This window comes from Sardina pilchardus, chromosome 8, assembly GCF_963854185.1.
Source record: "Sardina pilchardus chromosome 8, fSarPil1.1, whole genome shotgun sequence".
Lineage (NCBI taxonomy): Eukaryota > Metazoa > Chordata > Actinopteri > Clupeiformes > Clupeidae > Sardina > Sardina pilchardus.
The window spans coordinates 6,173,900-6,200,040 of NC_085001.1; the positions used below are offsets into that span (position 1 = coordinate 6,173,900).

At 43.6% G+C, this 26,141-nt stretch overlaps 1 protein-coding gene across 1 annotated transcript in view; it reads right to left on the minus strand.

The window, feature by feature from the left end:
- Window positions 1-25,924, minus strand: part of srrm4 (serine/arginine repetitive matrix 4) — a 67,200-nt gene extending 41,276 nt beyond the window's left edge. The window contains exon 1 of the mRNA XM_062543839.1: window positions 25,794-25,924. Coding sequence (XP_062399823.1) covers window positions 25,794-25,924 — 131 coding nt within the window. The remainder of the gene's footprint in view (window positions 1-25,793) is intronic.
- Between the last annotated feature and the right edge of the window lie 217 nt (window positions 25,925-26,141).

Genomic DNA, 26,141 nt, shown 5'->3' on the forward strand with positions numbered 1-26,141 from the left:
TGCAGCACAGCACAGCACAGCACCGCACCGCACCGCACCGCACCACACCAACACCGCACCACACCACACCACACCACACTACACCACACCACACCACACCACACCACACCACAGCACCGCAAAGCACCACACCACACCACACCACACCACACCACAGCACCGCAAAGCACCACACCACACCACACCACACCACACCACACCACACTACACCACACCACACCACACCACACCACACCACAGCACCGCAAAGCACCACACCACACCACACCACACCACACCACACCACGCCACACCACACCAACACCGCACCACACTACAGCACATCACACCAACACCGCACCACAGCACAGCACAGCACAGCACAGCACAGCACAGCACAGCAAAGCACAGCACAGCACAGCAAAGCACCACACCACACCACACCACACCACACCAACACCGCACCACAGCACAGCACAGCACAGCACAGCACAGCACAGCACAGCACACCACACCAACACCACAGCACAGCACAGCACAGCACAGCACAGCACCACACCACACCACACCACACCACACCATACCAACACCGCACCACAGCACAGCACAGCACAGCACAGCACCGCACAGCACAGCACAGCACAGCACAGCACAGCACCACACCACACCACACCATACCATACCAACACCAACACCACACCACACCACACCAACACCACACCGCACCGCACCGCACCACACCACACCACACCAACACCACACCACACCACACCACAGCACAGCACAGCACAGCACAGCACAGCACAGCACAGCACAGCACACCACAGTATGCTTTCACACTCTCTCCCTGAATCCCATCAGATACAGTATGAACTCAAATTCTTGCACCAAATAATACACAATGATATGATTGTGTGGTGTGAATGGTAATTACTATACTGGATTTTGTTTGGTTATTTAAAGGTTATTGGATTGGGAGATAGAATGGAGCGGAGTACACACCACCAGATCAGCATTGCATTCTGCTTTTAACCAATGTCTATCTATTCACACACACATATATATATATATATAATATGGAAATTCATTTCATAGAATGGTTTGAAATGGATTCTTCTCATAAGTGCACTTAGGTCTCAGTTGATGTGTCAAGAGTCTTAAGTTTGCTGTATAAAGTACTTAAGAAGCGTATTCACTGGTTGTGGGTGATATCTGGATGACGCTGTGAGTAAGCACAGAGATTGCTAATGTGCAAGGAACAGATTAGACGTTTTAGTGAGACGGGCAAACTTGAAGTGGAATTTGCAAATTAAAAAACCTGGAGTACGTTCTCTCTTGTCCATGCTTCTCAGCTGCGATGGCAAGGGAAGAGTGGTACCCCCATAAAATCACAAAATCAACCGAATCCACCACCCTCGTCAAAGTTTGCTCCTGAGATTTACATGAGCCGGGGCGTGAAATTTATTGTATTAATTAAAAACAGATATTCCCCTCATCCCCGGGGAGAGCGAGAGCGAAGACTTATAGTAAGTCATTGTTGGTACCCATAATTACCTCTGTGGGCGAGGTACAGAGGGTCAGTGACCACCTTTAGTTCTGCACCAAAGAAAAGAAGGGAGGATATTTCAAAGATGCCCTAATAAATGGACTCATCTCCCCCCCCTAACCCTCCATGTTATTTAGTACCCCGTCATTGGCACTCTATTACCTTTTTATGTCAGGGAGGCTTATTCAATTTGCTGAGGGCCAATGGGAAGTTTGCTCTGGGAAGGTTAGACTCAAGGTCAACAGGATTATTCTGTCTCCTCCGATGTGTCACAAGGTAAAACATGACATTACTTCTTTATGCAAATTGACTATACACCTGACCTTTAACTTCCCAAAGTACTTTGAGGAAGGCCCCTGAGGGTGTTCAATAACGGGCGTGGTATTTGCTAAAGGTATACGAGCATCATATTAAACACGGCTTCATTACTGTCACACGGACACCCATGTTATGTAGGAATATTCACTGTGAAATAGCAGCAGCTGTAGGCAAATGTTGAATCCTCAGCCCTGTGACTGCATTAAGGCTCCATGTGGAACGAATGGCAACACATCAAACTTGATGCTCATATCGATTTTAATTATAGCCGAGCTCGCGTCCAACGTTATGGACCAGCAGTAAAGATGAATCAACATTAATTAAAATGAGATTACTTGAAATGTCAAGCTGAGGGATGGTTTGTGTGTTAATAAATAAACAGCTTTGACAAATAAACTTGGCAGAATGTCTGACACATCTTATCAGCACTATAGTGTGTGCAGAGGGCTTGGATGATCACTACATCTCAAACAAAGACATAGATATGTAATATTCTTATAATATTATAGTTTTCATTGGTGCAATGCAAACTACATGGTTATTTCCCACTTGGGTGTAGAGAGTGAACATTGAGGACCAGTGAAGACCTTTTACAGTCTATGGTGAAGACTTGACCTGACTATATGATTGCAGTCTTCATGAGCAACCAGGAAGGATTACTTGGTCAGGTACAGTATAGTAAGGACTATCTTATGGTAGATCTCATTGCCAAGCAATAACACAATGCCTTGCGTATTCTTCTGCAAAACAAAGACCAAGAACGTGACAGAGAACTGGACCCTGTGGGTGAATGTCTGAGTGTCACCGTGAACCCGACGACATGACCACTTCATTCCCCTGCATTGATTTCATTTCTCCCAGAGAGAGCAAATGACGCTATTGAGATGGAGGACAATTTCTCTGAGGCGATCTGAGTCAAAGAGAACATTTTGTTGGTGGGTGGAAAGGTAGAAAAGAGAGGACAATATCTGACAACTCCAAGGTCATCTCATCGCAGGAGTCCATTGTCCAGTGACAATTCGCTGGCGCAAACAGGACCGGCTACACGCGGCGGGGTGAGCAACAAGAACTCAGCATGGCGTTCACTTTCTCTTGATGTGCGGTGAGTTCTATGGCTGACATGTTCTGGCCATTTACAGATAACTACTGTGAATCACAGACTCTCCTCTTGTACCGAGAGTGGCCGCACATGCAGTGAAGGCTGTGTACTTGCTATCTTTCTATTCAGAATGTGAACTGTCTGTGTCTGTGAGTTAGGAGGTGAAGGAGGGAAAATGCAGACACCAGCGCCTATGAGAAATTATAGTTTCTGTGAAGACAATGAAGGTTAAGTGAAAATGGATTACCTGCAGCACACACACGCACATTCGCGGGCGCACACACACGCATGCTCACACACACACATACACACACACACGCACGCAGGTTCGCGCCCACACACACACACACACAAAGAGAGAGAGAGAGAGAGAGAGAGAGACAAACACAGACACACACACACACACTTTCACGTACACAAACACACACACACACACACACACACACACACACACACACACACACACACAAACAGCCAGCGGCACCCCACCCCCTTCCCCCCTTTTTCCGCTTTCCTCAGGATGTCATAACCCTGACGCGGGCGGACCTCGGGCTGACATGCATGCTCTCTGTCACTGCCAGCTGTCAGTCACCGGCCAGCCGGGCCCATGTGACAGATGATCTCAGCATCACTTAACTCTTACTGCGGCACACAGCACAGCACAACACAGCCTACTGTAGCACAGCACGGCGCAGCACAGCACAGCACGGCACGGCACAGCACGGCACGGCACAGCACGGCACGGCACGGCACGGCACGGCACGGCACGGCACGGCACGGCACGGCACAGCACAGCACAGCACAGCACAGCACAGCACAGCACAGCACGGTCACCCAATTTACTCCTTCAGACCTCAGCCTCACTTGGGCTGGGAGCCTGTGGTCTCCCTCAGAGAGAGGTCAGCAGGGAGGATGCTTCTGTACACTGAGGTCTGCCCATGACATTTAAACCCAACATGCGTGGCCTTTAGTTAATGTGGTGTTCTGATGAATTATGAATAGCTATCCAAGCCACATACTGGAATTACTGATCCACATTGTTGGGACTAAGGTCAACATTTGAGTTGAATTTATACCTGCAACATATTCTAGAAGCCAGACAATGTAGACCTTTACTTCTGAGAACTGCAGTAACATGTACATGTTAATGCTTCACTCATTGTGTGTGTAAGCCAATTTAATTAATTTTGCCTTATGTATACTTTTATGACTCGCTCTATAAAATAATTTCTTTCTGAAAGTAAATGGAAGCACAGTGTTGGCATTTTCACTTTCAGCATAGAATTGGATAGTATGTAGTATATCTTACCACAACTGGAATAAAACATATCTAAATAGACAGGGGGAAAATGAGGGCATATTTTTGGTGAAATGCAGTGATTAAGTGTTCTACAAAGCGAAATCGACTGAAATTAGCTGTGCTTTAATCACGAGAACACTCCTCCCTCTATGCCACTCTCTCCCTCTCTCTATGCCTCTCTCCCTCTCTCTCTGGTCCAGCTTCCATTATTTCTTTTTGTGACAACTAGAATTCTTTTAAGTGCTTTTCATAGCAGCAGATCGGATTGGAACAAAGCCACTGTATTTCTCCTAAGAACATGGCAAAACCTCTTAAATTGAAACCTTAAAATAGCTACTTAATTAACAATGTCATGCTTTCATGTAGCCCATATAAATTTGCTACATGTGATAAGACGTTTCAAGAGGATCACAGAAATCACAGATATTCCAATCTCAGGGGCCAGTTGACTAAAGTTGACTAAAAGGATGAAAGTCTTCTGACACACTTTAAGTATGAAGCTAAACTAAATCTGAGGGCTCCAAGCTGCAACATGAATTCCATAACTAAAGCAAAAGAACACAAATGAGTGCTAGTTCCAATCAGGGCATGCATACTCTAATCATTTGGGCTAGCACAAGTGTTCTAAGGCAAACTGACTATTCCTTCCAACATGAAGACGCTCCAACAAGAACATGAATGCTCCAATAAGAATTATTACATTGCAAAAACACCAGGGCCATTCTACTGAGAACTACTACAAGTTATTGCCATGCCTCCTCTCAGTTTGATTAGGCTTATCTCTCAGTGTCTGGGTCTCAGTTGACCCTAAGAGAGAGGGAACAAAAGCACAAAGATGGATGCCTTGAATGACAGCTATCTCGACTCTAAAACAGATATGGATCAGCATCAGGAAGCAGGGCTGGCTAGCCAAGTAGCAATGAATCTCAGGAGTTACGCGTGATACTGCAAACATTTCTCAGGGTTCTTCTTTGCATGTCACTCAAACCGTTATCCCACACTATTAAGTGTTATTTATGGATGTTCTTCATGTAAAAAGTCACCTTATTTGGGGATACAGCATCAGGAAACATAAAGAAATAATGACAATGGTTGGAAAAAATATAATATTACATAGTGTTCATGACGTGTCTACATGCTAGGCCTATGCCAAACTCAAGACGCTTGCTGTAACATAAGCAACATGAGACAGCTCCATTTGCAAGTCTAGTACAGAGCATGCTGCCTGAGAAAGGGGGCTTTGGGAGAAGCCGGATCCTTGAAGACAGAAGTTGAGAATGAGAATGAGGTAGAGGAAGATAAAGCAGATGCAAGTAAACAAATAAATACAGGGTTATGGCAGATTTGAATGCTGCCTGATATAATTTATACTGTTTTCAACTTACTGTTTTTACATAGCGATTTAATTTTCTTCCTCTCGAGCTCTCTGATGGAGTTTCTTTCCACAATCTCCTCCACTTTCTGCTTCAGTTATTATAGTGCATGAAAATGCACTATACTGTTCTTCCTAGGCTTCTTCTTATTATAGTGCATGAAAATGCACTATACTGTTATTCCAAGTCTTCTTATTATTAAACTTCTTCTTCTAACGCAGCCAATTCAGCTTCAACCGTTTAACGTAGAAACTTCATTCAAACGTTGTTGCGTAGGTCTTGCTTATGCCATGCCTGCTTTGTATTTTTCAACTTTGTAACTTTTATACTTTTTAAACTATTAGTTAAAAACTATTACAATTTCCCCCATAGACTTAACATTGCTCATTATGACATCACGGCAGCAATTAGAATCTTAGGCCAGGTGGCCGGCCACCTGGGCACCAACTGTCAGTTTCTCTGGCTTTAAGCATACAGTCTCTCAGAAGACTACATATCCTGTTAACTGTTTCCTCTGTCCACAACTGTTTCAAAATAAAAGTCCTCACTGCAATAATACACTATTAAATCATTTAACCATTGAAACTACTCAACTATTGAACTGTTCAACCATTCCAACTGTCAGTTATCATCCACTATGCCTCCAGTCAACTACATGAAACCTCCATGTACCTAGCAACCAACATAGCAACCATTAAAATTAAGCGTTTATGACCGTTTCCATAGCAACCAACATGATTATACTGCAGTAACTTCTTGTTTCCTGATAGTGGCCACCATGGATACCCTAGCAACAAATGTTTCAAAATAAAAGTCCTCACTAGCAAGGTAGCTAGTTAGCATGGTTAGCATAGTTAGCATAGTTAGCATTTTTAACATAACTGCAAAAAATCATCAACTAAGTTAGCTAATCAACCTGGTTAGCATTGTTAGCAAATTTAGCATTGTTAGCATAGTTAGCATTTTTAGCATTACTGCTAGAAATCATCGGTTAAGTTAGCTAATCAACCTGGTTAGCATTGTTAGTACAGTTAGCTTTGCTAGCATAATTAGCATTTTTAGCGTAACTGCTAGAAATCATTAGCTAAGTTAGCTAATCAACATTTTAACATGAATAGAAATCATTAGTTAAGTTAGAACTGGAATGTTTCATCTTTAAACTGTCTACCTTCACACTATCAACTCTCTGTAAACTATGCAACCACCATGTTTACCCTAGCTACACCTTAGTAACCATATCTACATTATCTATCTATTTTTGCATTTTCATGCACTGGTAATTCCTTGGAATTGCATTTCTAGTTATTATTATTATAGTGCATGAAAATGCACTATACTGTTCTTCCAAAGTATTCTTCTTATTATTAGAGTGCATGAAAATGCACTCTACTGTTATCCGATATCTTCTTATTATTTTTCCTCTAACGTTTTTGTGCGCGCAATTCAGCTTCAACCGTTTAACGTAGAAACTTCATTCAAACTGCGCTGCGTAGGTCTTACTTAGGTGACTTCAGCTATGTATTTTTCAACTTTGTAACTTTTATAGTTTTTGAACTATTAAATAAAAACTATTAAAATTCCCCCCATAGACTTAACATTGTGATTATGACATCATAATAGGGCAATTAGAATCTTATGCCAGGTGGCCAGTCCAGCTGCAGCAGCTCTCTCTCTCTCAGGCTTTAAGCATACAATCTCTCTGTGAAGACTACATATCCTTAAACTGTTTCCTCTGTCCACAACTGTTTCAAAATAAAAGTCCTCACTGCAATAATACACTATTAAATCATTTAACCATTGAAACTACTCAACTATTGAACTGTTCAACCATTTCAACTGTCAGTTATCATCAACTATGCCTCCAGTCAACTATATGAAACCTCCATGTACCTAGCAACCAACATAGCAACCATTAAAATTAAGCGTTTATGACAGTTTCCATAGCAACCAACATGATTATACTGCAGTAACTTCTTTATTTCTGATAGTGGCCACCATGGATACCTTAGCAACACATGTTTCAAAATAAAAGTCCTCACTAGCAAGTTAGCTAGTTAGCATGGTTAGCATAGTTAGCATAACTGTTAGAAATCATTAGCTAAGTTAGCTAATCAACCTGGTTAGCATAGTTAGCATTTTTTGCATAACTGCTAGAAATCATCAACTAAGTTAGCTAATCAACCTGGTTAGCATTGTTAGCATAGTTAGCATTGTTAGCATAGTTAACATTTTTAGCATAACTGCTAGACATCATCAACTAAGTTAGCTAATCAACCTGGTTAGCACTGGTAAACAAATCTACATGATTTATCTGTACATTTTTGCATTTTCATGCACTCGTAATTTCCCTGGAATTACATTCTCTAGTTACAGTGCATGAAAATGCACTGTACTGTTCTTCCTAGGCTTCTTATTATTAAACTTCTTCTTCTAACGCTCGCAATTCAGCTTCAACCGTTTAACGTAGAAACTTCATTCAAACTTTGTTGCGTAGGTCTTGCTTATGCCATATGTGCTTTGTATTTTTCAACTTTGTAACTTTTATACTTTTTAAACTATTAGTTAAAAACTATCACCATTTCCCCCATAGACTTAACATTGCTCATTATGACATCACGGCAGCAATTAGAATGTTACCCCAGCTGGTCAGCCACCTGGGCACCAACTGTCAGTTTCTCTCAGGCTCCTCTCTGAAGACTACATATTCTGTTCCCCTGTATCCTCTGTGCACAACAGTATCAAAATAAGTCCTCCTAATTCCATCCAACTTTATATCCATTCATCTTCTTCAAACCATTCACTCATCCACCCATTCTAAACAGTCTGCCTATCAACAACATCAATTAGACGCTCTACATTGAACTTTTAAACAATCTACTCTGTCTCAGGCTGGCTCTCTTAAGACTAGCCAGTTAAATTGATTACACCTGTATCTGTATCCACTACTCTCAGTAGAGAGCTGTGTCTCTCCATTCTACAAGAATATAAGGCACATTCCATCCAACATTCTATCCATTCATCTTCTTCAGACCATTCACTCATCCACCCATTAAACTGTCTATCAACATCTATTAAACAATCTGTCTATCAACATCCATTAAACTCTCTGTCTATCAACATTAATTAGACTATCTACATTCAACTTTTAAATTATTTACTCTGTCTCAGGCTTTAAGAGTACTATGGCTCTCTTAAGACTAGCCAGTTAAATTGATTACACCTGTGTCAACTACTCTCAGAGAGCTGTATCAGTGTCTCTCTTAACAAGAATATAAGGCACATTCCATCCAACCTTCTATCCATTCATCTTCTTCAGACCATTCACTCATCCACCCATTACACTGTCAATCAATATAAAACAATCTGCCTATCAACATCCATTAAACATTCTATCTATCAACATTAATTAGACTATCTACATACAACTTTTAAAGTATTTACTGTGGGTCCCTCTCAAGCAGCGTTTATATGTCTTCCCTCGCTCCTCGATCCTCAATGATCTACATAAAGAAAGATAGAAGAAGGGCTAGACTATCCCATTGTTGCCGCTCCATCATTCTTTATGTAGATCATGAGGAGCGAGAGAGGACGCGTAAACGCTATGAGAGGCACCTTCTGTCTCAGGCTTTAAGCATACAATCTCATTAAGACTACAGATCCTGTTTCACTACTTCCTCTGTCCACAACTGTTTCAAAATAAAGGTCCTCACTGCAATAATACACTATTAAATCATTTAACCATTGAAACTACTCAACTATTGAACTGTTCAACCATTCCAACTGTCAGTTATCATCCACTATGCCTCCAGTCAACTACATGAAACCTCCATGTACCTAGCAACCAACATAGCAACCATTAAAATTAAGTGTTTATGACCGTTTCCATAGCAACCAACATGATTATACTGCAGTAAATTCTTGTTTCCTGATAGTGGCCACCATGGATACCCTAGCAACAAATGTTTCAAAATAAAAGTCCTCACTAGCAAGTTAGCTAGTTAGCATAGTTAGCATTGTTAGCATAGTTAGCATTTTTAGCATAACTGCTAGAAATCATCGGTTAAGTTAGCTAATCAACCTGGTTAGCATTGTTAGTAAAGTTAGCATTGCTAGCATAATAAGCATTTTTAGCGTAACTGCTAGAAATCATTAGCTAAGTTAGCTAATCAACCTGGTTAGCATTGTTAGTAAAGTTATCATTGCTAGCATAATTAGCATTTTTAGCGTAACTGCTAGAAATCATTACCTAAGTTAGCTAATCAACATTTTAACATGAATAGAAATCACTAGTTAAGTTAGAGCTGGAATGTTTCATCTTTAAACTGTCTACCTTCACACTATCAACTCTCTGTAAACTATGCAACCACCATGTTTACCCTAGCTACACCTTAGCAACCATATCTACATTATCCATCTATTTTTGCATTTTCATGCACTGGTAATTCCTTGGAATTGCATTTCTAGTTATTATTCCACTACTTCTAACGCACGCAATTCAGCTTGAACCGTTTAACGTAGAAACTTCATTCAAACGTTGTTGCGTAGGTCTTGCTTATGCCAGGTGTGCTTTGTTTTTTTCAACTTTGTAACTTTTATACTTTTTAAACTATTAGTTAAAAACTATTACAATTTCCCCATAGACTTAACATTGCTCATTATGACATCACGGCAGCAATTAGAATGTTACGCCAGGTGGCCAGTCCAGGTGCAGCAGCTCTCTCTCTCTCTCAGGCTCTTGAGACTACATTTTCTGTTCCCCTGTATCAACTGTATCAACATAAGTCTTCCTAATTCCATCCAACTTTCTATCCATTCATCTTCTTCAAACCATTCACTCATCCACCCATTCTAAACAGTCTGCCTATCAACATCAATTAGACAATCTACATTCAACTTTTAAACAATCTACTCTGTCTCAGGCTTACATTCTGGCTCTCTTAAGACTAGCCAGTTAAATTGATTACACCTGTATCTGTATCCACTACTCTCAGTAGAGAGCTGTGTCTCTCCACTCTACAAGAATATAAGGCACATTCCATCCAACTTTCTATCCATTCATCTTCTTCAGACCATTCACTCATCCACCCATTAAACTGTCTATCAACATCTATTAAACAATCTGCCTATCAACATCCATTAAACTCTCTATCTATCAACATTAATTAGACTATCTACATTCAACTTTTAAACAATCTACTCTGTCTCAGGCTTACACTCTAGCTCTCTTAAGACTAGCCAGTTAAATTGATTACACCTGTATCTTTATCCACTACTCTCAGTAGAGAGCTGTGTCTCTCCACTCTACAAGAATATAAAGCACATTCCATCCAACTTTCTATCCATTCATCTTCTTCAGACCATTCACTCATCCACCCATTAAACTGTCTATCAACAGTGATGATTGATTACACCTGTATCAACTACTCTCAGAGAGCTGTATCAGTGTCTCTCTTAACAAGAATATAAGGCACATTCCATCCAACCTTCTATCCATTTATCTTCTTCAGACCATTCACTCATCCACCCATTAAACTGTCAATCAATATCTATTAAACAATCTGCCTATCAACATCCATGAAACATTCTGTCTATCAACATTAATTAGACTATCTACATACAACTTTTAAAGTATTTACTGTGGGTGCCTCTCAAGCAGCGTTTATATGTCCTCCCTCGCTCCTCGATCCTCAATGATCTACATAAAGAAAGATAGAAGAAGGGCTAGACTATCCCATTGTTGCCGCTCCATCATTCTTTATGTAGATCAGTGAGGAGCGAGAGAGGACGCGTAAACGCTATATGAGAGGCACCTTCTGTCTCAGGCTTTAAGCATACAATCTCATTAAGACTACAGATCCTGTTTCACTACGTCCTCTGTCCACAACTGTTTCAAAATAAAGGTCCTCACTGCAATAATACACTATTAAATCATTTAACCATTGAAACTACTCAACTATTGAACTGTTCAACCATTCCAACTGTCAGTTATCATCCACTATGCCTCCAGTCAACTACATGAAACCTCCATGTACCTAGCAACCAACATAGCAACCATTAAAATGAAGTGTTTATGACCGTTTCCATAGCAACCAACATGATTATACTGCAGTAACTTCTTGTTTCCTGATAGTGGCCACCCTGGATACCCTAGCAACAAATGTTTCAAAATAAAAGTCCTCACTAGCAAGTTAGCTAGTTAGCATGGTTAGCATAGTTAGCATTGTTAGCATAGTTAGCATTTTTAATATAACTGCAAAAAATCATCAACTAAGTTAGCTAATCAACCTGGTTAGCATTGTTAGCAAATGTAGCATTGTTAGCATAGTTAGCATTCTTAGCATTACTGCTAGAAATCATCGGTTAAGTTAGCTAATCAACCTGGTTAGCATTGTTAGTAAAATTAGCATTGCTAACATAATAAGCATTTTTAGCGTAACTGCTAGAAATCATTAGCTAAGTTAGCTAATCAACATTTTAACATGAATAGAAATCATTAGTTAAGTTAGAACTGGAACGTTTCATCTTTAAAACGTCTACCTTCACACTATCAACTCTCTGTAAACTATGCAACCACCATGTTTACCCTAGCTACACCTTAGTAACCATATCTACATTATCTATCTATTTTTGCATTTTCATGCACTGGTAATTCCTTGGAATTGCATTTCTAGTTATTCTTCTAACGCACGCAAATCAGCTAGAACCGTTTAACGTAGAAACTTCATTCAAACTGCGTTACGTAGGTCTTACTTAGGACATGTGTGCTATGACTTTTCAACTTTGTAACTTTTATACTTTTTAAACTATTAGTTAAAAACTATTACAATTTCCCTCATAGACTTAACATTGCTCATTATGACATCACGGCAGCAATTAGAATCTTACGCCAGGTGGCCGGCCACCTGGGCACCAACTGTCAGTTTCTCTGGCTTTAAGCATACAGTCTCTCAGAAGACTACATATCCTGTTCACTGTTTCCTCTGTCCACAACTGTTTCAAAATAAAAGTCCTCAGTGCAATAATACACCATTAAATCATTTAACCATTGAAACTACTCAACTATTGAACTGTTCAACCATTCCAACTGTCAGTTATCATCCACTATGCCTCCAGTCAACTACATGAAACCTCCATGTACCTAGCAACCAACATAGCAACCATTAAAATTAAGTGTTTATGACCGTTTCCATAGCAACCAACATGATTATACTGCAGTAACTTCTTGTTTCCTGATAGTGGCCACCATGGATACCCTAGCAACAAATGTTTCAAAATAAAAGTCCTCACTAGCAAGTTAGCTAGTTAGCATGGTTAGCATAGTTAGCATTGTTAGCATAGTTAGCATTTTTAACATAACTGCAAAAAATCATCAACTAAGTTAGCTAATCAACCTGGTTAGCATTGTTAGCAAATTTAGCATTGTTAGCATAGTTAGCATTTCTAGCATTACTGCTAGAAATCATCGGTTAAGTTAGCTAATCAACCTGGTTAGCATTGTTAGTAAAGTAGCATTGCTAGCATAATTAGCATTTTAGCGTAACTGCTAGAAATCATTAGCTAAGTTAGCTAATCAACATTTTAACATGAATAGAAATCATTAGTTAAGTTAGAACTGGAATGTTTCATCTTTAAACTGTCTACCTTCACACTATCAACTCTCTGTAAACTATGCAACCACCATGTTTACGCTAGCTACACCTTAGTTTGCATTTTCATGCACTGGTAATTCCTTGGAATTGCATTTCTAGTTAGTTGTATTCTCCCTATACAACCTGCTGGTAACTCCAGTGAAAAGCACCTGTTACAAAGTTTGTAGCTGTCTAATATCATTGCGTGAAAATGCTCAGAAATTGTAAGTTGATTCGCAAAAGAGGTCTAACGGAGTATTTAAGTTTACAATGCTTTTTGGAGATCCGGCCCATATCCACGCCGGACCCTGGCCAGACACACACACACACACACACACACTCACACACACACACACACACACACCACTCTAATGCACTTCCCAATGAGCAGCGCTGCCCATGGAGACTGTGGAAGTGTCAGCTCCACTTTCCCTAATCAGTCCTCAGCTAAAAGTGCAGAGTACTGGGATGTCAGTCGCAATAACGCTCACACCACGCCGCACGGCCATCACAATATACGCCACACACACCGCCTCTCTGCTCTGCGCCGCTCACTCTCTCACTCGCCTCTTGTTTCAGGACAAAAAAAAAAAGACCTAAATTTATACAGCTGTGCTCCAATTAGTTTCTCCTCAAGAGTCTGGAATGTTCTTATTTTTTCCGACAAATTGAAATTGCGTTGTGTCTTTGTTTAGACAGTCATTAATAAAGATATCTGCTCGGCATTCGACTGCGATGGCAGATGCGATTGTGATGCTTTCCCCTTGACTTCATAAATGATACAGTCCTTCACAAAATGAAAACATCTGCTGGTTTATTGTGGCAGTAGTTTATGATCTATTGAACAAGCATCCTGATACAAAGAATTTTGCCAGCATCAATCAAAACAATTCACTCTGACACTCTGGTATTACATACCCCCCTTAGACTATAACGACAGCATTAAGACCTTGGCTTTGGTATCAGATTATCAAAGCCTGCTTCATAACACTGTAGAAATATCCCATTGTCATGGCAGATAGCATGCCTTTGCTCATAGTCATCATGACATTGATGCCCTGTGACTTGACAGTGTCATGTTACCTACCTTGATCAGTAATGACATGATTACGACATGATAACGTTTGTGTAGAGTTCAAGTAAAGGTGACGATACAGTCACTGGCAAAGTGAGCAACGTAGCTGAGCAACTTGTCACAATGATCCAGTCAGGACATGGAATCTGAAGCCAAGCAACATAGCTCAAAAACATGCTTCACCTACCACCACGGTGTCACCTAGAATATAATTCTAATCTCATTAGAATGGCTTGGAATGTATTCCTGAAATAAGACATAAATATCTCAAATCGTATCCCAGTGTCTTTCACTATGCAGCAAATCTGCAAATCTAAACGACAAAGCCAGAGTCCTTGTGCTGAACTCCAGCTGAACTCATAGTGTAGGTAAGATGGTGGGGGGAGTGCCATCAGGTGATGTGCTCATTACACACCCTGCACTCCCCTCACTCAATCAGCCCTCCTCCACCATCGGCATCAGGCTGCTTAACAACACTTTTATTTATTGTTTACCTTATTATATTGTTTTGTTTGTTTGTTTGTTTGTGTTATAATATGTTTTCTCTATTATTGCGTTAAATGCTCAAAGCATTTAAAAGCACTTTGAGCTGCATTCTGTGTATGAAATATGAAATATTATTATTATTATTATTCTGATTATGACACTGAGTGCATATGGTAATAAATCGCACATTGCGCACACATTCCAGTGTTACTGGAGTCCTGACTTGAAATTAGCACACAGTGTCAGTTACTGAGATACTGATAGACAGGCTCTGGTTTCCATAAAGGATCTTGTCACCCTGGCCTGCAAGCTGGTTAAACTCAGAGGTGAGAAGCAGGGAGGGGTTTGTGTGATGATGTGCCAATTATAAGCCTTCACACAGTTACACACACACACACACACACACACCTCCCTCTTGTGCCTATACGCAGGATACAGGGAGAGCTGTGCCCCCCTGAAAAAAGGAAGAAAATATGGTGGGGGGAGGAAGAGAAAAAAAAAAAGAAAGGTAGGCATCAGTTATGCAAATAGAAGCAATTTGGTGTGAATGGCAGATCGCCTTCCCCAAATGAGGATGGGCAAGGGACGGAAATGAAAAATGAAGGGGAGGCCACGTCGAGGAGGAGGCACTGGAGCTTGAAATGATTTAATTTAAGTGATGAAGGTTTGACTTTGATAAGTTTGCATTTTCATAATGGCCCGTGATCATGCTGAGGGGGTATAGGGGGTGTGTGTGTGTGGGGGTGTGTGTGTGTGTGTATGTGTTGGGGGGGTCGTGTATAGGAACGGTGAACGTAGAACGGTGTACGGGACTGGAGTACGTATACATACCCTAGGAAGCTCTCCCCTCACGTCGGTGTTTAACTGTAACAACCTTCTGCGAAAACTTCATCCCAAGCTGTTCTGCCATACAGTACTTGTCAGAGCTTAGTTAGCCTGACGTAGCCTGACGTAGGTGGAGGCTTTTTTAAAAAAAAATATTATTATTTTTAGCTATTGCGCTGTCATTATCTTACACAATACATGATAGCAAAGTCTAAATTTCAAGCCTCTATAGCGAGAGCCTTTTTGTTGCACACAAAATCAGCTGAAGTGCACTTAGGTGACGTGAATGACCATGCTCATTTGTGATTGGTCCATCATCGTACAGCACAAAGCCTGTCCAGATGATTTGATTGGTGTACACAGTTCTCAACCAGACATCGAGTCTTCTCAATGTAACAACTTCAGAGTGAAATTCCCAACCTCAACTTTTGGTAGGAGTGGTTAAATTAAGGCTGGCTTCCAGGCTAAGGGCTTAGTAGCCTTACCTGACTGACATTGTACACAACCTCCTCTGCCTTCATGTATCATGACTTTTCTAAATAACACTCCTCAATATTTTTGTGAATTTCTCAGGAAGCGAGATTTGAAGCTAGAGTGATATGATCATATTAGAAATGACAAATAACATGATATGATAAAGTTATTGTCGGAATTATCAAAATAAAATGAACTTGAACTTGAAACTAGAATGTGCTATATTGTGTCATAAAGCACTTGAATTCAACATGGATGAAAATCTCTGGAGAGTCTGGGCTCGTTTAATAATCTCTCCTCTGAAAGAGCAGATATTGGGTCTGGGCTTGTTTAATAATGTCTGCTCTAAAAGAGCAGATAGAGGAAGACAGGAGGCGTCTGTGTGCCTTTATGAAAGATCAGAAGACACACAGGGACTCCCACCTGCATGAGATTTCCCTAAACACCTCCCGGGCCCCAATTTCTGTTATGAGCGCTCCTCTCTGAACGCCGTTCTTTTTCCATTTGGGTCAATTCCACCGAGACCAAGAGGAAGGAACGGTGTGTGTGTGTGTGTGTGTGTGTGTGTGTGCGTGCGTGCGTGCGTGCGTGCGTGCGTGCGTGCGCGTGCGTGTGTGTGTGTGTGTATGCCAAGACTGATTTAAAATGACAACTGTGCTATTAGCAGTCACTCTGAGTGCTGGCCAACAGGCTGGACGGCGCAGTGGTGGCCGCAGCAGGCCAGCAGGAGGGCTGTGAGGGCCGGAGTGGACAGGACGTGTTTACAGTGGACGTGTGGCCAGAGAGGGAGCCGCAGCAGAAGGCCCTGTCCTCCTCTCAGCACCTCTCCCTATCACTAACTTTCTCTCCCTCTCTCACTGTCTCTCCGTCTCCATTTCCTTCTCTCACTCTCTCTCCCTCTCCCTGTCCTTCCCTTTCTCTCATTCCCTCGCTTTCTCTCCTTCTACTGTTTTTCTCTCTTCACCTTCATCACTCTCCTGCTCTGTTTCTCTGTACCTCTCTCTGTCTCACTTTCTCTTCACCTTGCTCTCTCCCTCTCTTTCGCTCTCCCGCTCACTCCCTCTCCATGTCCCTGCATCTCTCTCTCTCTCTCTCTCTCTTTACCTCTCGGTCTTCTCATTTCTTCACCTTGCCCTCTCTACCTCTTTCGCTCAATCCCTCTCCCTGTCTGTCCACATCCCTCTCCCTCTCTATCTCTTTACCTCTCTGTCTTCCTGTTTCTTTACCTTGCTCTCTCTCTCTCTCTCTCTCTCTACCTCTTTCGCTCAATCCCTCTCCCTGTCTGTCCACATCCCTCTCTCTCTCTCTATCTCTTTACCTCTCTGTCTCGCCATTTCTTCACCTTGCTCTCTCTCTCTCTCTACCTCTTTCTCTCACTCCCTCTCCCTGTCTGTCCACATCTCTCTCTCTCTCTCTCTTTACCTCTCTGTCTCCCTGTTTCTTCACCTTGCTCTCTCTCTCTCAATCCCTCTCCCTGTCTGTCCACATCCCTCTCTCTCTCTTTCTCTTTACCTCTCTGTCTCCCTGTTCCTTCACCTTGCTTTCTCTCTCTACCTATTTCTCTCACTCCCTCTCCCTGTCTGTCCTCATCCCTCTCTCTCTCTCTCCCTCTCCCTCTCTGTCTCTCCGTGCCCTTCTGTGGTTCCCCCTGTGGCTGGCTCACACTCAGTTAAGCGGCTGACTGAAGGGAAGGGATGATTGGTGAGGCCTCCCTGTGCGCCTGTCCGTCGGCTGCACGGCTGGCGGTGACATGATCCTTCTAATGTCCCCTCTGATGGGCTGCAGCTGCCCTCCAGCGCCCTCTCTCTCTCTCTCTCTCTCTCTCCTTTTTTGCTCTCTTTCTTCAATTATTTTCTTTCTTTCAATTCAATTCAATTCAATTCAAAAAGCTTTATTGGCATGAATGTAAGTACAATATTGCCAAAGCATCAATCAAGTTATAATAGTCAAAGAATAATACATACTGTAATATTGAGTAATACAGAATAAAAGTGTAGACTTTTTTTTTTGGCTTTCGTTCTTTCCTTCTTTCTTTCTTTCTTTCTGTCTTTTGTTTTCACCATAGAGCTTTCTGTCTTTCTACTCACCAAGAAAAAACGTTGCTGTATTTGCACGTTTGTTTTTGTATAAAGGGATACCGTGAAACAGTGATTTTAAGACAGCTCAAAATCAATGTGTGTCGTGTGTCGATGTGCCTTTGCTCATTTTTGCAGTCCCCGCGTTGGACAGCCAGTGACGCTGTGGGGGCAAGATTATGCGCGGACATGGACGTTCACTGGAGGGGCATGAACTCCCCAACGGTCAGTTGATGAATCATCTCCAGAGAAAGGGGTATGTGTGTGTGTGTGTGTGTGTGTGTACACATGAGTGTGGAGCTTCTCTCATCCCCGTCTGAAACGATGAACTGACCGCACACGAATCACTGTCATCAACTTCAAATCACGGCATTTTTACCACGACGTCCAAATTAATTACAGTGTCAGGCCCGTGGCCCTAGTGGACAAACGCCCCCACAGATCATGAAACTGCCTCCGCTGAAAAGGGTAGATGGCATTTATTGGGGCTCTCCGCATCCCCTTGGTCTGTCTCTAAGCACTGAATGTAATCTCCCTGGCCTCCTTGTTGGGAGGCTGCGCTGTCGGTTATGTTCAGCCTAACACTCACCAGGGCCTGCAATGTCAGCGCAGACTTTATTGCATTAATAAACTCCACGCGAACCCCGGTACACTTTTGGCCCTCTGGAGACAGTCTGATACTAGTTGTGTGAGCTCTCATTAAAAGTGGGGGGGAGAAAACAGAGGGAGAAGACAGACAGAGAGAGAGAGAGAGAGAGAGAAAGAGAGAGAGAGAGAGGGAGAGAGAGGAAGCACGCTGTGGTTCTTCAGAGGCTGCCAGTAGAGCTGCCGTGTTCCTTTAGTGTTCTTGTATCCTGCCTGGAAACTAATCAGTGGAAAAGGATGTTCTGCTCTCATTCTATCTCTTTCTCCCTTTGTCTTTCTTTCTCTCTCTACTCATCTCTCTATCTAGCTTCTTTCACTCCACATTCCTTTCCCTTTCTCTCATCCTCCGTCTTTATCTCTCTCTCTCTTTTCTTCACCATTCCATGTACCCTCTCTGCCTTTATATCTCCCATTCTCTCACTTTGGGAAAACACTAGAATATAACTAAATGTTATCAACACATTACACTTGATGGGATCAATTCTTGAGTAAAACAATAACACGAAAGTCCTTCGTCATCAGTATTTCTGAAGCTGAAATTCTGCAGAAAGCTGTGATGACTGACCCGGGGGGGGGGGGAGCAAAAAGGTGGATGGAACGATAAGCAATTGTCAGGGACAAAAGAGGGGAAAAAAACACCGGGGAAATTGTTACAGTAAAGTGCCTTAGAATTGTTTTTCCAATATATGCTCCAATTCTGTGTTCAATATTTGTCTTAGAAAATAATAGGCGATGTGTAATCATCTACCTCTGAAGGTCAGACAAATACAGAACACACAAATACTGTTGTTTACACAAATAATCACTTTCCACCATGACTGAGATTAGCGAAGAATTGCTGCGGCCCTTCACAGGTACGACTGTTTGTGCGCAAACAATCAGGAAGCCTGCTGGGACCATTTTACACAGGTTTGGTGGGAAATGTAAAACTGTCTTCATTTCCCATCCATATTATCCAATAGGACAGTGAAACACTGGGAAAGGCTACACACAATTTACTGATTTCTAGTCAATCAACCCATCATTTCAAAATGTCAAGTGCATATGTAAAGTGTAAGAATACGTAGATATGTCTGGTACATATGGTCACTCCTATTTCTACTTTCACATTTTCTTGATGAGTTGAAACACATCCAAATAACAACAAAAGATGTAACTCTATCATCTGCAGATTCCTCCCAAAGTATTTCAGGTTTGTTTCGGCTGATGGCGGCTTTTCAAGTGCAGAGTATACCGAGGAAGAACGAACAGCACCAATTTCCCCCTGTTGCTAAAGTGGCACTTTTGCGAGACCGCAGATTTAGAACCCTAACTAGCATTCCCGTTCCGCTGCATCCAAAGTTCCGAACGCGCCCATGGGCGCCGGAATAGTGCTGCTGTCAGATTACAGTACGCCACAGTTACGGTGCACAGCCTGCAGGAACACGGCCCTATCAGCAGCGCCACAGCTCACAGATGGAGGAGGCCGCACGCAACACACACACACACACACACACATATAGGCACACATATAAACACGTACACAAACACTAGCTCTCTCTCTCTCTCTCTCTCTCTCTCTCTCTCACACACACACACACACACACACACACACACACGCATATAGGCACACATATAAACACGCACACAAACACTAGCTCTCTCTCTCTCTCACACACACACACACACACACACACGCATATAGGCACAAAATAAACACACACATGAACACTCTCTCTCTAACACACATGCACACTCTCAAGCACTTACACACAGACACACATGCACAGAGGCGCACACACACACACACACACACACACACACATCTACCTCCCACCAGGGCCTCAGGGGCCCACAGTGACCCCCTGTGACTCATGCAGGGGTGCGTGTGGGGGCTGTCACAGGACATGCAGAGGGACCCAGTAGACCCTTGCTTACCCCACAAGGCACACGGGGGAGGGCAGTTTAGGGGGGGGGGGGGGGGGCAGAGTGACCTCTGTGGGAATGGCATTGGACATGCCAGGCAGAGCCCACAGGTGTATGGTGATGTGTTCCTGCTGTGGTGTGCTGAGAGTGTGTTTTCATGTCTGCAATATGCACTGTGTTGGGACTTGGGTTGGGTGGTGTTTTTTAAGGACATCCACTCTATTTTCAAATGGTTTCAGATATGCATGAACACACACATGCATACACAGACTATTTTTCCCTCTCTCTATCTCTCTCTCTCGCTACTGAAATCCTACTGTAGTGTCCAGCTTCACAAAGCCTCTTTTCAGTGCATACACAGTCCATACACATACATCCAAAGACAGAGTCCATACACAAACGCAGATGCATTTAAAGTCAGTTAGAGTCAACACGCAGAGGCATTCAGAGGCTTCATGCTGACATGCTGATGGTGGCAGCTTATCATGGCGGCTACTTATCCCAGGCTTATTACAATTGTTGTCATGTTATTAGCTTGCTGGTCATGCTAAATCGACTTCATTTGTTTGTGTGCGGTTGTTGAACACCAGTTATTCTCGTTAGGAGGGTTTTAAGATGGCTGTGCTCTGTGCTCAGTACCACAGCAGCACATTGTGATGGCAGAGAAACACGTTCTCTTAGCACTCCCTGTTTTAGCAGCAGCTGTGTTATTGCCGCGGACTGAAATAAAACACCCTTAAATTGACACCCCGACGGTATAAATGTACTGCAGTTGAGGTAGGTTCCCAGCCTTGCTCAGATATTTTGTTTTAATTTTTTTGCGAAACTGTCACCAAACCAAGGCTACTTCACAGGATAAAATGGACCACGTTATTACCACCATCAAGGAGGCTGTGCTTTTGGCATGTCGCTCTATTCATTTGTCAGCAGAAAAAAAACATCACAATCAATCATTTTTTTATGAAACTTGGTGGATGTGGAGGTGTAAGAATGCATGACATTAATAAGGGTATCTGAATCACGGCATGGATCCACAATTTTACTTAGCGATTGACTTTCGCTGTTATTAATATTGCGGATTCTCTCCCAGAGTACCCTTCTAGCTTCACATGATAGTGTTGTCATTGTGTATTTCTTCCACAGTTATTTTTGTCTTGAAAGTGCTCCATCTCCAACTACACTACAGGCCCTCACAGTGCAGTCTTGGTAATGGGGACGTAGACGGTCACGATCTGGCATTCATGCTCGTCAGTAGCGCTACCCTACCAGTGTGCACTCCAAGTTGAGTGAGGTCAGTCTGCCATGCTGCTCCGACAACAGATGCTGGTCTATTGATGCGTTTGAAAGGCACTGAAGAGGATTCTCTGAAATAGCCACAGTGAGAGCCGACATCGGCTGGTTTTGGCTCCCGTGTTGGTTTGTAGCGTAATGAATAAGGCAGCCCTGGATGCCTCTCGTATTGACTGCAGAGGTTTCGGCAGGAGCTTTTTTTTCTTTTGAGGTTGGACACTGCTCATTTACGGCATGAGACCTGCCTGCCGCGTCCTTGATTTTCTTTTTTCTGTTCCAATTTGTCAGTGTTTCAGGAATCTTCTCTTTGAAGGACTGGGGCTTAGAGCGAGAGAGAGAGAGAGAGGGAGAGAGAGAGAGAGAGAGAGAGAGAGAGAGAGAGAGAGCCCTACACCCACACACGCACCCGCAGACGTAGAGCAACACCGACATGGTCCTTTAATCTCCCCCCATGTTCTTTTGCCTTATGAAGCCAGCATCTGCTGAGTAGGGTTTTTCTCACCCCCCCCCCCCCCCCCCCCTCACTCCACCCCCCCACCCCACCTCTATTGTCGCCTCTGTTCCTCCGTGCAGGCCATCTGCCCCTGCTCTGGGTCGCCCACCCCCGGCTCCTCCCAAACTCCCTGTATTGTTAGTGGCGTGCGTCCCAGAGACTAACAGCTTGCAGGGGTATAATAGCCCAGGGTTTGGCCCCCCCAGCTGCAGGAACAGTGAGCTTATAGAGCCCCCCCCCCCCGCCTCTTCTTTACGTTCTCTTTTTAACTCTCTCTATCTTTCTCTGTCTCTTACTCTCTCTTTCCCACTCTTTTCCCCTCTCTCATTTTTTCTTTTTTTCTCTCTACATCTTTCTCATCCATCTTTTTATCATTACCTGTATCTCTTTCCCTCTCTTCTACCTCTCATTCCTTCGCTTTATATCTTACTCCCTCTCTCTTGTTATCCTGTCTTTCTCCCTTCTCCCTCCATCTCATCTTGCTTGTCTTTCACTCTTTTTCTCCCTTCTCTCTCTTTCTCCCTCGTTCTCTCGTTCCCTCTCTCCCTGCTGGGTGAGTGGGCAGTGGAGGACGTCCGTCTCTAATTACAGTGAGGTTCTCCTCGGGCTAGAGTGGCAGGAGGAGCGACAGAGGGAAAGAGAGGTGGGGGCGGGAGTTTGGGCCGGGGAGGGGGGCTGACGATGACAAAAGGCAGGGATGAAAACGCTAAAACAATAACATGGGCTGGGAACCAGGGCCCAATGAGGACACGGACCCCCGCGGCAGTTGGCAACTCTAATTCTGATGGTGCTCGGGCCAAACCACATATAGTCCCCCCGCCATGACAAGTTCTCATTCTAGAGGTAGGGTGCAGTGACGTGTGGGGGTTCTGAAACTGGAGTGTGTGTGTGTGTGTGTGTGTGTGTGGGGGGGGGGGGGTAACTGTGCTACTGAAGAACAGCGTTGTGTGTGAGCTAAAGTGTGTGTGATGTTCAACACGAGCCTTGGTTTAGAGCAACAGGGTCCATCTCAAAACTCGGTCAGCTATTGAGCTTGGCATTCGGAATTCTATACACATGCATTTCCTGTCCACCTCAATTGTGAGAAAAGAGATAATTTCACCCCTCTCTGCTCTGCAATGTTCTTTTCTTTTCTTTTTAATGCGCTTCTCACACACACACACACAAAATGTATGCCTAAATCATGCACAGAGTTGTGCAGGGAACGTAGGGAGAATGTGCAAATGCAAACGCACCAGCATCAGTGGCTGAACTAGTGACACTTATTTCATTGTAATTGGTGCTATCATTTTCCCTTGATGCTCCCCCGACCAACATCAGAGTCATCTGCTCCTGCAGGGCGAGAGAGCCTCATGAATATGGACTTCGTACGCCACAATTCGCCTCAAAAAGCGAAGGAGACAGCTCCAGCACAAGGGTTTGTGTCTTGTGTCTCGTGTTGTCACCGAGCACCCCACAAACACTTGTGGCAGCGCAGAGGAGAAAATTAGGGACGAAAACGGCCACAAATGAAGCAGACACCAGTTAGGGACTCAGGCTCTCGAAAACGCGCCGCGCCGCTGCGCACTGCCATTGTCAAGTTCATTCTCCTGCTTCTGCCGAAGCTGTGTGCACGGAAACAAGACAGGAATTTTCCAGCGATAATGAATAGATTCATTATTAGTTTCATTCTGCTGTGCCTCTGCACTAATCCCACAGCAAAGGCACTGACTCAGAGAGAAATATCAAGACACATCAGGCAGGGAATAAATCACATTTCAACGTTTGTTTCTTGTGTTTGAAATAGCACAACAAGGGGGCCGGGGTTTCACCGCCTGGGGAGAGATAATGCTGTTGTTAAGAATAGCGACGGTGAAGTAATGGCCGTAATGAAGACATGATGTGACAACGTCAAAGCAAAGTCGGCCGGGGGAATTTTCTATCTTCTTTTTTATATCTAAATGTTTGGCCCTGATGCTCTAGAGAGGGTGGGCCCCCGAGTTGCGAGCGGACACAGACCTGGACGGACGCCTGTGCTCATTTGAGCGCCACGTCGACTCCAGTCAAGCGCTGGGCATGAGGTGGAGTTGATAGGAGATCCAGTTGTCAGAGCGCGTTAGCCGTTTGTTGTGGGAGCGCATGAGAGATTTTGTCTGGAGATGCAGGGATGGCCAACACACACACACACACACACACACACACACACACACAGTGGTGGGGTGAGGTGGGGGGTTTCTTCAGAGTGTGTGCATCAGTACTCATGGTTAATTCTACCTCTATATTCTTCTTCTTCTTCTTCATATTCCCTCACTCCCTCCTTTCATCTGACACAGCCCATGACCTTTGTGTCTCAGCAACACAACAGCACTACCCATGATAACACACTATAATGGGCAGTGTCCCCCAGGGTGGTGTGTGTCTGTGTCACTGTGTGTGTGTGTGTGTGTGTGGGAGGGGGGGGGGGAGTTGTAGTGCTCAGTAACTCTTCCTGACATTTCTTCCCTTAGACCTATATAAAATGCATCACATGTGGTACACTGAGCTGTGTAAAGCACGTTTAAGTATTATAATCGGTTCTGAGTGTCTGTCCACATCACTCTTGAGAACAGCATAAGTGTTCTCAGTCCCACCATGTGACACCAAATAGCCACTGTAATCGTGCGACCTGAGTCTCAGCGATTGAACTGTGTTCACAGAAATGATACCAAAGTAAAGCACAAATGATAGAGTGACAGAAATAACACACACATCATTCTCTTGATGTCCCGACAAAGGGGCTGTATGAATATCTATTTATGACAATATCTACTTTGACTGACAAGGACACCACCAGGGTTTAAAAAAAAAAGAAAAAAAAAACAAAGATAGCATAAAAGATCACTATTTCTACAGACAGTAGCTTAATCATCGGTGACATTCAGAGTCCGAGTAGAAAGTACACATGCAGACGAGGCTTTCCAGCCAAGCGTTCCAGAGGAGTCTCCCGTGCACAGGACGCTCCTCGCGGAGGACAAGTGATGTATCACAATCATCTATATTACCAGAGGAGCAGAGCACTGTAGAGGCACATGAAGCGTGTGCGTATACATGTACGGTACCAGTGCCATATTTGCACCGTTGAACTGGGTCACATGGAAAGTAGATCACACACAGTCGCAAGCGTACACGACGTTACTGAAACCACCTGTCTGCTCCGTTCCAATGACAGACAACAGACATGCCCCAAAACTAGCGAGCGCTACATCAGCACACATCCGCACACATCCGCATACACGGAGGAGAAAAGAAGGCAAAGACACTCACTTGGTCAAGGTCCTTCCGGCGGTGATGCTGGCCACGATGATACTCTCCGGCCGCGGCATGGCGACCGCTTTGAACGTCCCCTGCCAGAACTTCTCGAAGAGCAGCCTCTCGTGCTCTCGGACGCTGGTCATGGTGGCTCCAGGCTGGGGGGTAGCAGGGTGGGGGGGAGGGGGAAGTGGGGGGGTCACGATGGACTTCAGGTTGGGATTGGGAAAGGGGGGGGGGGGGGGGGTTCCCCTAAGGAGCTGAAAGACTTTTGCTGCCGATACTACTTGTGCTGTCGCCGCTGATCTCAGCCACTGCTAGTTCCGGAGTGGGTGAGGTGGGAGTGTGGATGAGGGTGAAGGG